Source organism: Dipodomys spectabilis, unplaced genomic scaffold, assembly GCF_019054845.1.
Source record: "Dipodomys spectabilis isolate Male_0828 unplaced genomic scaffold, ASM1905484v1 ptg000197l, whole genome shotgun sequence".
Lineage (NCBI taxonomy): Eukaryota > Metazoa > Chordata > Mammalia > Rodentia > Heteromyidae > Dipodomys > Dipodomys spectabilis.
In genome coordinates this window covers 19,909,336-19,926,168 of record NW_024870874.1, presented here as the reverse complement: position 1 = coordinate 19,926,168, position 16,833 = coordinate 19,909,336, and the positions used below count along the sequence as shown (strand labels likewise).

The 16,833-nt window shown below is 41.3% G+C and overlaps 1 protein-coding gene across 1 annotated transcript in view; it reads right to left on the bottom strand.

The window, feature by feature from the left end:
• Positions 1–16,833, bottom strand: part of Lrguk (leucine rich repeats and guanylate kinase domain containing) — an 89,696-nt gene that overhangs the window by 24,150 nt on the left and 48,713 nt on the right. Inside the window, exons 12-15 of the mRNA XM_042695904.1 lie at positions 12,764–12,860; positions 8,206–8,319; positions 5,628–5,829; positions 3,686–3,781 (exon numbers count right to left, since the gene is read on the bottom strand). Of these exons, the coding sequence (XP_042551838.1) occupies positions 3,686–3,781; positions 5,628–5,829; positions 8,206–8,319; positions 12,764–12,860 (509 nt within the window). The remainder of the gene's footprint in view (positions 1–3,685; positions 3,782–5,627; positions 5,830–8,205; positions 8,320–12,763; positions 12,861–16,833) is intronic.

Here is a 16,833-nt window from a genome sequence, read left to right as displayed (position 1 = left end):
TGCATCTGTCACAAGCCGGCACCCGTGGCTCACGCCTGTAATCCTAGCTACCCAGGAGGCTGAGATCTGAGGATCCTGGTTCAAAGCCAGCCAGGGCAGGAAAGTATGAGACTCCTATCTCTGATAAAAACCACTAGAAACCAGAAGTGGCACTGTGGCTCAAGCAGTAGAGCGCTCGCCTTGAGCTGAAGAGTGCAGGGACAACACCCAAGCCCAGAGTTCAAGCCCCACGACCGACCAAAAAAAAAAAAAGTCTCACAAACTTTCCTACCTGGGCTGGTTTGGAAACACAATCCTCATCCCCACCTCCTGAGTAACTAGGACTACAGATGTGAGCCACCAGTGCCTGGCTAGATTCTTTCTTTCTTTCAGAAAATTAAAGAAAATGACTCTATTCCAAGTTAAAAAGATTATTGGTTCAATTTAGAACATAAAAGTAAGGTTTTACATTTCCAGTCCAGTTTTCTCACTGCTCAGCCCAATCATTCATAAACCTTAAACATCAGAGAGACAGAGACAGGTGAGTGAGGCAACCAGTCAAGCGCAGGACACTGGCTCTGCTGGCCTGGGCCCCTTTCACAGGAGGTCTTGATGTTTCATTTAGGCAATTATTATTGGGCTCTGTCCTCCTGCACTGAACCTGTAAATGCCTGGTCCATGCTCCTTAGCAAAATCTTCACAGTCCTAAAATTTAGAGAGGCCATTGGCTTGACTTCTTGGGTTATTAGAGATACCATAAAAGCTTATTAGTAAAGACTGTGCTCTTTCGAATTTTAAGTGTTCACTTGTATAATTTCTGTCACACTGTGTGCAAATTTATATTAGGCATCAAACTGGAAAAAAAAGTAACTTCCTCTGCAAATCAACTGCATAAGTAAGATAAAGTGTTTGGCTAAAGAGAACACAATCTTTTCCAAAATACTAAACCTGCCAGAAAAGCAAAGGTCTGTTGAGACTAGTAATAATGATATATGAAATGTAATTATGTCCCAGCTACTTTTTCAAACTGGAATTCTATTAGTCAATAACTGAATAACTTCTAGTCATTAAGTGTATCTGAGAATGAGAACGTTTCTATAAATTCTGTAATTCATGCCTTTCATTAAATCAGATAGGCCTAACCTAATTATTCTAAATAAATAAAGGTTTATCATACCCGTTAAAATAGGAGTCCATTTTCCTATGCACGCATTATCTGGTCTATTAATTTGCCAAATGGCAGCTGCACTGAAGTGCAGTTGCTGGCTGCTGTGGATAAGGACAGCTACAGACCCGCGGTGGGACCGACTTGCTGCTGAGGCTGTCTTTACCATGCTCCAGTACAGAATCGCACGTTTCGCATCTGCTCAGAACTGGTCAGACTCAGGGGACTGATGTGTGTTTCTCCAAACCCACAAGAGGCTGGTGTAAAAGCCAGCACACCAATTTATTAATTTACAATGGGAGATGGGTCCAGCTCAGGGATCAGGGAGGGGTGTTCTCACGTAAGGTAGCACCTCCCACAGGAGCAGGTCCACTCAGGGGACCAAATTAAAGATCCAAAGGTTGCCTGGATAGCAAAGAATTAACACAAAGAGAGCCAGATTTCCTCAAGAGAAAGTCCTGTGGAGTTCTGGAAGCCTCGTGAGGTAGACTACACTATACTGCTCAATGACCGTGGCTTTCTAAAGAGCCAGTCTCTGCTGCAGAGGATCAGATCAGAACTAGCTAGACACCCTGGCTCCTAATTTAATGCCCACCCTCCTTTATAGAGAGCAACCCTCTGCACTCCACCGATGCCAGTTTGACAGGTCAAGTCACCTTTAATGTCTAGCAGGCAGACCATACCTTGATAACTGTGTTCTTCCATGAGACCCAGAAGAAAATTCTTAGTCATAATCAGCTGAGTTTTAGGGTTACTTTTTACTTTATCTGTTGTCAGCTACCATTTGGACTTTATTCCAAAACACCATGTACACTCAATTTGGGAAAATACAAATTGCAAAATGGCACAATTGGCTTGAACTCTGGCACAATTGCAACCTAACCTCTCTCCATCTGCCAGAATACAACCAACGGCCAACAGAATCACAATTGGGCAAAGGGACAGACGCCACAGCACAAAGCCACATCACATCTACGAAGCAGCAAGAACCGTGGGTAAAGGTTTGGAAATGTGGAATCTAGGAATGGAGTTCAGCCCACTGAGAGATGGTTAAAACACATCTTATACATAGTATACCATTAACCATTGTGACCACTCAGTGTGTTACGCACGTTCACATCACCACCATCCATTTCCAGAATTCTTCATTGTCTCAAACTCTGTACCCATGAAACAGTAACACTCCATTCGTCCTTCACTTAGCCTCTGGTCATCACTCCTTTACTTTCTGTTTCTATAAATCTGACTGTGTGAAGCATGTCACATAAATACAATTGAACAGTGGCTGCTATTTGTGATGAGCGTATTTTGCTTACCATGTCTTTAAGGTTTATCTAAGCTATAGCATGTGTGAGGATTTCCTTCCTTTTTAAGACTGGGTAATGTCTCACTGTATGTACATTAACATTCGTACCACCACTAGGTTGCTTCAGCCTTTGGCTAATGTAACTAATCCAGCTATGAACTTGAGTATGTCATGATCTCTTCAAGATATTGCTTTCAATTCTTTGGTGGTATATATTGAGAAGCATCTAAATCATATGGGAACTCCTTTAATATTTTTTTTAGGAATTCACATACTATTTTCCACAGCAGCTATGACAGTTTACATTCCTAACAGTTTCACATTTCTCACATCCTTACTGTGTGTGTGTGTGTGTGTGTGTGTGTGTATGTGTCCTGGTAATAGTGCTTGAATCAAGGGCTCAACACTTTTGGCTTTCTTGCTCCTGGCTGGTGCTCTACCACTTGAACCACATCCCTAGTCCAGCTTTGTTGCCAGTTGATTGGAAAAAGCAGCTAGTTTCAAGCCAAGATCCAGGTCTCAGCCTCCTAAGTAGCTGGCATTACAGGCACAAGGCAGCGGTGCCTGGCTTTGATAATTTTATTTTTTCTTATATAGTAGTTACACTAATGGGTCTGAGGTACACGGGGGAACCTTTCACACCCATCTAAAATCAGTTCTGTGCTAAAATTCTAAGTCAGGGCTTTAGAATTCCTAGATTCCACGGAGAAGCTCTCTTGTAAAACCTCCATCACTTGCTGCTCATGACCAATGAGACAGAAGCAGAGCATGAGGTCTGGGTAGCAGGAGGAAAGCAGCAGGGCCAGCACCAGATTTACATGCTCTGGCTACGGTTCTTTCTGCTATGCTTTTCAATGCAACGTTTTGAGGATTGGGGCAGTTTGAAGGAAAAAGGAAAGAAAACTCTTGAAATTCTTGGACAAAATATAAACCCCATGAGGACAACAACACCTCAACCCCCTAAGAGAATTAAACTTCTGGAAGGCTAGGATCTGAATCATTAGACCAACCCTTGTCTACTGCTTTCTTCCAAGGGCCAGAAGGCCCCCAAAGCCCAGACTCCTGGATTCTATTAGGTTTCAGGGATGAACAATCACCTCAGGCGAATGACAGGCATTGGAGAGTCAGGAGCCAGCTGTGGCCTGGCAGATGAATACCCAAATAATAACAGATCTTTCTTACTGCATTAAAAAATAAACAAACAAGAAACCAGCACAAAAGAGCTAGGATAGTACCTGAAGTTGGTGCCAAAGTCTTGGCAGGTTCCTCTGTCAATCCCAAGTATCCTCTAATGAGCTGACTCAGCTTTTGGTAGGCAGCGTCCAGATCATCTTCAGTAAAGGAGAGAGCACATTAATGACTGTAACAGGATCCTATCAAATTCAATCAGTGTTCAGTTGCTGAGGGTTCTGATTCCATCAACATTTACTATTATGAATACTGTGAGAGGCAGAATTCCAAGAGGTCCCGCAGTGTGGGCCATCAGAGATCACATCTGCGATTATGTACGTCTATGGCAAAGGGGATTTTTTTTGGAATATAGAATTAAGGTTGCTAATGAGTTTGTGCGTATCAAAAAGGGGATTATCTAAGTGGGCCCACTTAATCATATGAGTTCCACAAAAGAAGAGCTTTCCCCCTGTTGGCACAGAAGAGAAAGTCAGAGACTCAATGAATGTAAAGGATCAAATGCGCTGTTGTTGGCTAGAAGATGGTGGAGGGCCATGTGGATAAGACCTGAAAGAAAATTCCAGAAGCAACCCTTGGCAAACAGCCAACAAGGAAACAGGGACATCAGTCCTAAAACTACAAGAATATACATTCTGATGACAAGATAAATTTGGGTGTAGAGTTTTCCTTCCCCAGCCTTCAGAAGAGCCAGCTGGCACTGGACTCTCAGCCTCCGACCATGCACAAAGCACCCAGCCATGCCCAACCCGACTCTCCACCAATGGTTGCACTGTGACCTAATGAATGAGCATTGCTTTTAGCTGCTAAATGTGAGCATTTCCATGCAATGGTGAAAAACCACTATGATGGGGTTACTATGTTAACGTGCTTCAGAGATCAAATACTATTATGTTGAACCATATACAATTATTGTTTGCATAGGTGAAAAAAGTTGAATATCAATCTGGGTAGTGGTAGCTTATGCCTATACTCAGGAGGCTGAGGTCTGAGGATTGCAGTTTGAAGCCAGGCTGGGCAGGAAGTCCGTGAGACTGGAAGTGGTGTTTTGGCTCAAGTGGTAGAGTACTAGCCTTGAGCACAAAGAGGCTCAGGGCCCAGGCCCTGAGTTTAAGCCTCAGGACAGGCAAAAAAAAAAAAAAAAGAAAAAGAAAAAGAAAAAAAGTTGACTATCATTTGGTTCAGTTTTAATGTCCATAAGTGGTGAAATTCTGTAGTTTGAGGTAATGTAAGTACATAACTTTTTTTTTTTTTTTTTGGTCATGGGGCTTGAACTCTGGGCCTGGGTGCTGTCCCTCAGCTCTTCAGCTCAAGGCTAGCGCTCTACCACTTGAGCCACAGCACCACTTCCTCTTAAAAACTGTAAACTATAATATTACATCTATGGCTGTAAATCTGGCTTTTTGTAGTAACAGAATGACTTAGAGATTTTTCCTCATATTTACATAGAGTGGTATGTTTTCTCATTTCTTTTTATGGATTTTAAAAAAAAAATACAGTGCAATTTAAAAATACACAGAATTTTCTAAATTTCAGGATATTCTTCCTCTAATTACTGTTCCAAGTAACTGTCCATTTCTAAGATCATTTTTGAAAATGTTCATTTTAGACAGATATTTTCATGATCGTGATAATTTTAGTAGCTGGGTTTTTAACCTAAAGGTAGATTATGATAAAACTGAGTTTCATATAATTTAAAATGCACCTTTGAAATTACATATTTTATAACTTTGTTTTCACAATGTCCCCTAAAGAAGAAACCTATTCTAGGGCCATTTCACACCAAATCATGTTAGAGAATAATGAGGATAATACTCTGATTAAAATAGTGGAAACCCAGGTCTTGTGAATTCTTTTGTACCTTTTATTTATTTTGTGATTCATTGCCTCAATAAAACTTTTCCCAAAGGATTTTTTTCCCCATGACACAAATTTTTAATCCAGTGATCTCACATAGCAAAAAGTAAAACTCTGATGAGAGTTACTAACCTGCATTGATGACAGCATCAAAATACCCTGGAAATTTGTGATTAATTTTAATATAAAGGTCCACTCTGGAGACGGCAAATTCAATTTCTGCACGACTGAATAACCCTTTCCTCCGCAGGTGTCCCTCATATTTTTCCTTGTTCATGGGCACCACCAAGATATATCGTGGCTCAAAATAAGAATATTTCAAACTTCTTACACCCTAGGCATTTAAAGAAATGATAGTAAGATGGAACAGAGACAAGATTTAGAGATCATAATCACCAGAGATTTAGAGATCATAATCACCGTTGAAAAATTTATCTGTAGAACTAGCAACTATTTTCTAATGAATATTTCAAGACTAGATTACTTTTTTCTTGTCATTAAATATTAAAGTATCATTGGAAATATTAGAATTCTTTCCACCTGGTTGTTCCCTGATTAATCATTCTAATGAATAAGGCTGCTAAAAAAGAAAATTACTAGATATAAAAATCGGTACATTCACAGCAGTACTGCCACTTTATTACAGAAAAGCAATTTCAATTCCATTATTGCAGTTGGTTTTCTTGGAGCATCAGGATACAGAAATCTGATCAGGCAGAAAGGTTCCTTCCTTACCCCTTGTCATCACCTTGGCCCCTTTCTGTTCCTAAGCCAGCAGCCTGGGTTTGCTAGTTCCAGTGATATTTCGTGGCCTCTGACTGGAGTCAGAAAGGCCAAACTCATGGTAATCTACTAACCAGGAGATCATAGGCTGAACAGTCTGCAAACCTGGAGAGCTTGATTATAACCACAGCTCTACAACTCCTATTGACCCTGCAGAAATCACCCAGGCTCTCTGGGTATCCTTTTCCCCATAGGAGGAAGTAAAAGAATGAATGATTCCAACCTCTCAAGTTCACTCCATCTCAATTCTATCATCAGTTCAACTCAAACCCAAAAATCTTCCTTTCAAAAATTCAATAGGGCGGGGCCCCAGTAGGCTCAAGCCTGTAATCCTATTTAGGAGGCCGAGATAGGCGAGCTTGGGCAGTAAAGCTATGAGATTTTTACTTCCAATTAACCAGGAAAACACTGAAAGTACAGCAGTGGCTCAAGTGGGAGGGCACCAGCCTTGAGTGAAAAAGCAAAGTGAGATTGCAAAGCCCTGAATTCAAGTCCCAGTACTGGAACAGAGCAATTAAAAAAGCATCTTTTTGTTGTTGTTTCTGTTCGAATTGCTTTGTAAAAATACTTGATAAAAAGTTTTGACCTGGACAAGGCAAAAACAAAAATAAATATATTTTTGAATGCAGAATGCAGTATTTTTTTTTTTTTTTGCTTCTACCTTATTGTAGCTCACACTTAGCTGAGTGATGGCTCCTGTTTTACCTTTTTTTCCTTTAAGAGCTTATTCCTACTCATTTCTAGGAGGTTGAGTCTGTAAATGATGTTTTATGCCCCTGGTTCTCCCCAACAGAAGTATTTTTCCAAACTTTCTTTCAGGTTGACTCCTCATTTTAAAAGGAGCTTGCATTTCTTCCTATTGAAGGTGTGTGTGTGTGTGTGTGTGTGTGTGTGTGTGTGTGTGTGTGTGTGTGTGTGTGTGTGTGTGTGTGTGTGTGTGTGTGTGTGTGTGTGTGTGTGTGTGTGTGTGTGTGTGTGTGTGTGTGTGTGTGTGATGGTACTAGGGCTTGAACTCAGGGCCAAATTGATCTCTTAGTTTTTCTCCTCAAGGCTGGTACTCTACCACTTGACCCACAGCTTGATTTCCAGCTTTTTGCTGGTTACTTGGAGATAAGAATCTCCTAGACTCTGCTGGAGCTGGTTTGGAACCATAATCCTCAGATCTCAGGCATGGAGCCAGCAGAGCCCAGTGAAGGTACTTCTTAAAGATACACAAACGAGTCAACTACAGAAAGATAAGGATGGAATGATGGGAGAGGTGTGACCAGCTTCGTGGAAGTTAAGGAATCGCAATACTAATCAAGGAGCCACAAAAGAGATTTCAGTTTTCTGTGAAGTTACAAGGGAAATGTAGAAGAGATTCAGAGTCAATAGGAAAGAAAGATGGGCTGCCAGGATAGAGAGAGGGAAATCTCCTGAAAATTTATTAAGTTGTCAGAAATATAAAAATATTGCTCCCAGGGAGCAACTAGAGTCCAGTGACACTACTGGCCACACATCTCCCAGGAAAAGAAGAAACAAGGCACTCAGAGCCTTCTACAGCCTGAGGAGACACGGAAGCAGATCTAGCTTCACCTAATACCACCTCATACAAAACAGAGGCCAGGCTGTGAAAAGAAAAAGGATTAATTAGTGAGGAAACAAAAGAAAATGAAGCTGGAACTGCAGTTTGACTTATACTGTATATGTAATTTCTTGGATTATAATCCAATTAACTTTTCACATCTGGCCTTCCCCATGCTAATTATAAACTTAATAACTCACACTTCACTATGCAATTCTCTTGTGTCTAGTAGTATGACCAGGTAGTTCAGACAAGTCTCTTTCTGACCACACAAGGCAGCCCAGACCACAACACACACACACACACACACACACACACACACACACACACACACACCCCTCTGATTAAATGAAAAACACTTACTTCTAATTCCATATGAATACAGCTTGCCAATCCATCTCTTGCAATATCTTCCACAGTGTCTCTGTTTAATCCATAACTGTGATTACCATAATTAAATGTCAGAATGAATTTCCCCTGGAATTTGAGAAATCATGAAGAATTTTATGTAACTGTGACCCTAATGGAATTTAAGTGAGTAAAACCAGTTGATGTCTTATTTTTAAACAATCCCATAAAACTTAAAAATAGCCACTATGTAAGAAGCACAAAATGACAAAGGGTTATGAAATTTAACATCAAACTAGTAGAGAGAGAGAGAGAGAGAGAGAGAGAGAGAGAGAGAGAGAGAGAGAGAGAGAGAAGGAGAGAGGCTTGTTCAGAATTACCAACTTACCAAAAAAAAAATTCGGTGTTCAGAAATAATTTATTGACAAAATGTGAGAGGAGGGATCAAGACTGAAGCTTCTGGTGGAATGAATCATTTTGCTTTCTTACCCGCTTCCTGCCAAATCTACACCACAAACCTCTATTACTGATGGAGCAAAGGTAACAGCTTGTTCTTTTCCTTAGCCCTTTCAGCTCCGCCAGCAGCCCAGCTAGTCCAGAGTCTCCCATTCCCCCAAACCTTGCCTTTCAAGATAAGCCATGAAGTATGGGAAATTCCTAAAGGCTTTGAATTACAGGGACATCCTAAAAGCTTTGAAAAATTGACCCAGCCTGTTTTTCCTCATACAGATGGCTTCTCATTGAAACTGCCCCAAATGCTATGTAACAGAATTGTTGCCTGCTGCATAGCCATTTGGACTATAAATACCTGTATGTATAGTCTGTATTCTGGAAACTCAGTTCTTCCAACAGCTGTACGCCCTTGCCAGAAATGGAAGTAAAAACACACCTCTCAAATTCTCCATGACTTTTTCCTTTGATAATGTTATATTTATTAAGCCATTACCTCTCATCTAACTAGAAGCAGAAGGAACAAAAATGCAGATGACCTTGGTAAGTGTGACTTCTCATATGCCTGTCTCTGAAATAAATAATGAAGTGAAAAACCTTCAAGGTTGCTTTGATTTCCTTCAAATGGCAGCCACATCATTAAGAACAGCGGGACAGAGGGCCAGCTGCTGCCCTCACGGCTACAGATGTTGATGTGTGCGCGCTGCCCGGGGTGAGGGATTGGGCGGGAGTCACAGAATGTCTCTGCAGGTTGGCTGGGTCTCCAGGGGATACATCTGGTGAGGGTGATGAGGAAAACCCACACCCCCTTACTCAGAACAAGCTTCTGAGTTAACAACCTCGTAAGAAATATACCAAAACTTTACTCTGGCACTGTCATACTCTTTCTACATATTCATCTATCTTTATGATATTTATGTAAGTAGACAGCTGGTTCTCAGGTGTGTGTGTGTGTGTGTGTGTTTGTGTGTGTGTGTGTGTGTGTATGTGGCTGTGGGGTGATTAATTTTATCTGTTAACTTGAAGGATGTTCTGGGTGAGATGAACATTTACTGGTGATCAGAGCTGGGCGCTGGTAAGCAGCTCTCACCTATAGTTACTCAGGAAGCTGAGTAGCTATGGGGAAATCACACAAAGCCTAGGCAGAAAAAGTGCTTGGGACTCTATCTCCAATAATTGGCAAAATTCCGTACTGAAGGTGTGGCTCCTGTAGTAAAGTACCAGCTGTGGGCAAGCAAGCCCACCCAGAGCCTGGGGTCCGTAGTTCAAACTCTGGTACAAGGAATCTAACTGCCCTTCACGTGTGGGCAGACCTCATGCAATCAGGTGCCTGCACAGTACACGCAGGTGAGCCTTTGGGCCTCATCTACACAATCAGCTCTCCTTGGCCTCTAGGCTGCCCCAACCCACACTGCAGATACAACACATGCTATATATATTGTATGTTTAGTTACTGTGCGTCCAAGTATTTTCTTCTGTGGGGCCTAAACATATTTTCTGAAAGAATATAAGGTTGGGAAAAACCTTTAATTTTCTAGATAGAGACACACATCTGGTCATGCTCCTTTAACTCTCCATCCTAGCCATTTCATTTCCCCAAGAGAGGGACAGTTACAATGGGCAAGTGATTGTGAGTTTTGTGTCTGAGAGCACGTGTGGGGGGGGGGGGCGGGGGAGCTGTGAGTTGGGAGGAGGAGTGCGGATGTGGGAGGATTGCAGGTCTGTGTACTGAGCCTATCACAGCAGGTGGGTGTGACTTCCACAGTGGGTGGGTGGGGTACAGTGTACCAGGGGACTGCCAAGGAGCTGGGCTGTCTGGGTGTTCGATGTGCAGATGGCTGAGTACGTGGGAGTGACTGGCAATCATGACTAAATGTGTCGTGAATTTATAATCTCTAGATGGATCTCTCATGAGACAGCTTCACGCACTAAAGAAAAAAAGATCAGAGGCAAAATCCAAGATAAAGAGGATTACATGATATTGAAGTAATATATGTTAGCAGAAAGAGTAAAAGTGAATACTTCTCAGGCACATGAGGAGTTGCGTAGAAGGAGTAAAACTCTAAGGTTTAATATAGCACAGAAGTACAGTGATGTGTTAAACTTGAAATGGAATAAACTTGCTTATAGCCCGTTGAGGCCTGGAACGTGAGGGAAGCCAGTGGGACGCACTGAGGGAACATGAACTGACCAGAAGAAATTAACATTTACATCAGAAATGAGGTGTCTTCTTGGTATATATTCATTGTACATAATGGGCTTCGTTATGACATTTTTCATACATGCAAGTAATGTACTTTTATTGTATTTACACCCCATTCTTCTTTCTCATACCACTTCCCACTGCTTCTCATGCTCTTCTCAAATAACTCCCCTTCTTCTTCCAGGTCTTAAAGCATAAAACCTGGAAGAAGAAGGGGAGTGCATGCAAGGGAAAACATGCAATGTTTGTTTTTTCAAGATTCTGGCTTATTTCACTTAATATGGTGGTCTCCAGTTCCATCATCATCATCTTCTTTTTTTTTCATATGACATGATTTCATTCCTCTTATAGTCCCATTGTGTTATCTATGCCACATTTTCTTTATTCATCTGTGGACGGGAATCCAGACTGACCCCAGAACTTGGTATTGCATGCTGACTTAAGATTTGATTGGGTTTATACCCAAGCTGTTTGAGGAACTCCATATTGATTTCCATAGTGGCTGGACTAATTGACATTCTCATCAATAATGTATAAGGGAACTAGCTGTCTTTTAACCTAAAGAGTCTCAAGAGCATGCTTCTTAGTAAAATCAAGATAATTCCTCAAGTCTCTATTAAGACTTTTAGGAATATGAAATTCTACAGTACTCTTAATAAATCAAGTTGAACTGCCAATATACAGCCCTAGGAGAGAAAATTATAATGCCCAAGCTGTTCCTTTGATGAGGTTAGAGAGAAAGCTGTTGAGGAAGTAGAAGACATATTCACTTGGGATTTTCTGTGAGCATAAGAGAAGTCCTGAAACATGCACCATTTATACAGTTAATCATTCAAAATTAAATGAATGAGATAGAAGCTGGTGACTCACACCTGTAATCCTAGCTCTTTAGGAGGCTGAGATCTGAGGATTGTGGTTCAAAACCAGCCCAGGCAGGAAAGTTTATGAGACTCTTATCTCCAATTAACCACCAAAAAAAACCCAGAAGCAGAGCTGTGGTTCAAGTGGTAGATAGTACTCAGGCCCTAAATTCAGGAGTGAACGAAAGATGCGTATAGTGACAGTAGATTGTTTTCATGCTGAAAAAAGAATAACCAAACCTGTTAAAATTGTTTTAGAAAGAAGGCAAAGGAATTAGATTGACTGGAATATATAGTATGCACACGGAGAAATGTCACAATGAAATTCTATCCTGTATGACTAATGTATGCTGATAATAAAGAGCAGTAATATAAACAAAGATAATGAAGTTCATGGTAAAGAAAAAAGCAAAAGCTTCACTAATTCATTAGTGTAAATGATGATAAGAGATTCTCTGAGCTAGGGTCAGGCATGGTATGTATTGACATCAGCATGAACTTTCAACAGGGCTGACAGGATTCTGTTAGCATATGAAAATCAAAAGGCAACATAGAAATTGTTTTGTGAAAATGGATCTGAAGGTAGAAACACTGTGTGCTACCATTGACTAGATGACCAGGGTTTCAGTAAAAAATGCATTCAAGTTGAAGGATCTTTAGAACACAAAATTTTCATTTTTCCCTTTGCAGGAGGTGGTAATGGGGGTTGAACTCAAAGCTTTGTGCTTGCTACCTAGGTGCTCTAAACTTGAGATGTAACTCTATCTCCTTTTGCAATTGTTTTATTTTATATAGGGTCTCATGTTTATGCCCAAGCTGGCTTGGACAATGATCTTCCTATTTACGTAGTTAGTATTACAGGAATGTACAACCTTGCTAACTTTTTGCCCAGTATGGCTTTGATCTTTGAACTTCCTGATCTCCATCTCTTGGTTAATTGGGATTACAGCTGTGAGCCACCACATCTGGCTTATTTTTCCCTCTTTTCAAAACCACTATTTCCTAATATTGTTGACAGAGAGTAGGTACTGTTTATGCAGTAAAAATACAACATTCTTACCATGTTTAGCATTTCATCAAAAACCTCTTGAGAGATAAAATGATAATCAACCCGATCCCCTTCTCCAAAATATGGAGGTCGTGTGGTATGGCAAGGCCTGAAATCACAAAACAGACAACCTTGTCGATTTCTATGAACTTGACATTCAAAAATGGAAAGGCTTTCAGGATAAAGAATGTGTAACCAGTGAAGATGATCCAGGGGTCATAACGTTACATAATTGTGGAAACATTTTTTTTTTGGTTGGTCATGGGGCTTGAACTCTGGGCTTGGGTGCTATCCCTGAGCTCTTCAGCTCAAGGTGAGCGCTCTACCACTTGAGCCACAGCGCCACTTCTGGTTTTCTAGTGGTTTATTGGAGATAAGAGTCTCACGGACTTTGAACCGAGATCATCAGATCTCAGCCTCCTGAGTAGCTAGGATTACAGGCATAAGCCACTGGCGCCCGGCTATGGAAACATTTAATCAGCAGAGTCTATAAGGATCTCTCTCTCTCTCACACACACACACACACACACACATGCACACACACACGCACACACACACACACACGTTGGCTTATCAGTGCCACATTTCTATTTGCTTCTGAGCCACCCCCTCTGCCATCACATTGTCATCCTTGAGGAAGCATAATTGTTGATTACTCACCCAACTGCTTTCCAGTTTTTGGTGCTTGATGAGCACTTCTGGTAGGCTGCCTCCTCTGTTCCACCTGGCTGCCCACCCCAGTGCTTTTCTTAACCTCCTTTGGGGAATGATGTACCTCTTTATACTTTCTTAGCTTTGGCGTGCACAACTGCTTCCCAATTCTCTTCTCAGGGTCCCATCTCATCTCCCTCTTGAGGAGGAGATGTGTTATTCACTCGGCCTGCAGGCCAATGCCAGTATTGTGTAGGGGCCTCGCATGGGGATCCAGGGGTCCCGTGCAGAGTGGAGAGCTCAACTCACCCACAGAGGTCTGAAGAGGCGTCCCCACCTGCACTGCCCGGGCTCCTCACCCACCAGACGCCTGTCTGCCTTCCTAGTGCTGTCTGGTTTCTCCCGTCTTCCCCAGCAACATGGAAGGACGAGGGAAGGACTCTGTCCTACTCATTGTTCTTTCCCAAGGCTGGCACATAGGGGCCTTCACTGAATATTTGTAAATTCAAGGAAAAGTAAAGTGGTAACAGCTGCATAGAGGGACTTGTCCAAGATCCCAGAACCAGAATATAGGGTTTCCAACACCCCATGAGTTGTGTATGTGTGTGTGTGTGTGTGTGTGTGTGTGTGTGTGTGTGTGTGTACAAGTGTGTATGCACATGCATGCCAGGACCTAAAGGCTCTGCATTCTCACTTGGCACTTTTGTCAAGTGTGATGTTTTACCATTTGAGCCATGCCTCTACTTCTGGCTTTTTGTTAAGTTAACTGGACCAAAGAGTCTGGTGGACTTTCCTCCTCAGGCTGGTTTTGAATCTCATTCCATAGATCTCAGCCTCCTAAGTAGCGAGGATTATAGTTATGAGTCATCAACTGCTGGCTTTCCCTGGGACTCTTGATTTTATATTATTCTGCCTTCCTGTATCCAGTTGTAGGAATGCTAACTGATTCTTTTGGATATTATCCTATTGTTTTAAAATTTGAGATGAAGCTAGCTAAGCTTGACTGATAACTTTCATTTTATTCCACACAAAAAATATGAGTCTGGTATTACTTCTTATTTCTATTTTATAGATGATGAAACTAAGTTACAGCACCCAGGTATGTTACGAAGTAGCAACATCTGGATGAATCCAGTGTCAGCCCTTTCAACTAAAAGAATTAAGCTGCAACCTCAAAAGTCTCTTCACTACAGAGCCAAGGCCTATTAATATTTATAGCTCATGCAGCTTTTCCCTTTCTATTTTTTTTTAAGTCTTTAGTTGTGTTCCCTTTCTACTGTAATCAAGAATTAACTGTCCTGGGTAATTTTAAGGTCTTCACATGACATTGAAATTGTCCACTCAGAAAGGAATATACTTTCTAAGAGAAGTCTGTCAAGATACTGCAACATTTGTTTTGCTGTTGGAACTCACCGGCATTTCTCCTCATGCCTTGGCAGAGACCTCAGACTCCTATCTACTGGTGTCCTTGACAGTCACAAGAGATAAACTGGTGCCCTGGCACCCTGATTGAAAACCTTTAGAAGGGTCTTTCCATGCTACACTGAATTAACACTTCTCAACAAAGGGACTGAGTGGCAGGGATTTTTTTTTTTTCTTCAGAATTTCTAAAAAGAAGGTAAAACAAAGAAGCAATGTGAAGCATGTGGACAGGCAGATAGAGATGGCTGTACTGAAGGAGTGGAAGTGAACGAGGGTAACACTTGCAATGGCTGGGGAACTTTCTAATAGGAAGGACTTAAGATGACTTATGGGTTTTTGAACTGTCATCCAATTTTCACATGCGAAAATGTCAGCTGTATGCTGCTGAAATTTGACCATCTTAAAAAGGAAATATTTCATAATAATTAAGGGAAGCTGGCACTGGTGGCTCATGCCTATAATCCTAGCTACGCAGGAGGTTGAGATCTGAGGATCATGGTTCAAACCAAGCCCTGCAGGAAAGCCGGTAAGTCTCTTATCTCCAATAAACCACTAGAAAACCGGAAGTGGTGCTGTGGCTCAAGAGGTAGAGTGCTCGCCTTGCACTAAAGAGCCCAGGGACAGCGCCCAAGCCCAGAGTTCAAGCTCTATGACAAAAAAAAAGAAAAAATTAAGGTAATGTTTCACCACACTTAGAAAAAAAAATTGTCAAAATTATACAAACAACTTTGCTTGGGCCAACACTTTCAAGATCCTTCTCTTTACTGAAGTTTTTCTATGAGTTTATTGTTTACTAATCCATTAACTAGCTAAATCATTATAATCAACATGCCTGTTAGTTGCACTTAACAAATGAAAGTATTAACTTGGACACAAACTCTAGACTAGTTATAAAAGTCTGAGGGGGAGGAAGTTTGCTAACAAGTCCATGGACAGGAGACAATAAGGAGGAAAAGGAATCTGGAAGGCCAGGACAAACAACGGAATACTTAAATATCCAAGAAAAAAGCAATAGGAAGAAGGATGTCTAAGAGCGAGCAGAAGTGCATCCCTACAATTGTGACTCCAAAGCACACAGATTTAGAATCTCAATTCTGGACCAGATTGACTCAGGAAATCATGAACTTCTCGTGAGTTAATACTCAGGCAGGGGATTGGCTGTGAGGACATCTGAATTCAAGAGTATTACAGCAAGCTATGTTGTTAAGTAAACTCTTTCGATGGGTACCCACCAAAGCCTAAGTATTCCTAGAGTACTAGACAGGTAAATTACATTGCTCTTATCACTCAAGGCAAATACATGTCAGTAATTGTACAATTTAAAGGATCATTAATATAAGGGATTCCAGCACCACCCCGTGTGTCAGAATGTTGGAACTGGTGCATTCACTACTCTGCCCATGTTCCAGTGACCATACCATCTTCCCCCTCGTCACTATATTCAAACTAGTCTTCTTGCCAGCAGCCTTTCTTCCCCAAGCCCTGTTCCAGACTGACCACCAGGTGTGTTTTCTAACATACAACTGGAATCACTTCATTTCCTTCTTATGACCCATTTGTGATCCAGTCTTGTCTTTTGCCCATTTCCTTCTACAGATTGAGTCTCTAGTTTATACTGCAAGGCACTTTTACACTTGCACTGAATGAAACTTTCCTACTGTTCTCTCTGCAGGGAGAGTTTGGCCCTTAGATCACCTCCACTTTGCTTTGAGTTCTATTACAGGCTTTTTACTTCCCTCATAAGAGCCCACACCAAGTTATCTTTTTGGATAATCTCATAGTAGCTTGACTGTAGCCTGCCAGGAGAACAAGACCGTGTCTGTTCATTACCAGCATGTGGACCAGGCTAAACACTGAGTGAATAAATGAATCATTCTACAAGTTTGTTACATTGGGATAAATGGATTCATTAGATAAATGGATTCATTGGGTTTAGTCTGCTTGAGCTCATACCTTCTCATGCAGGTAAACAGCTATGGTCTTGTTTTACCATGATGCTAAGTGCAAAA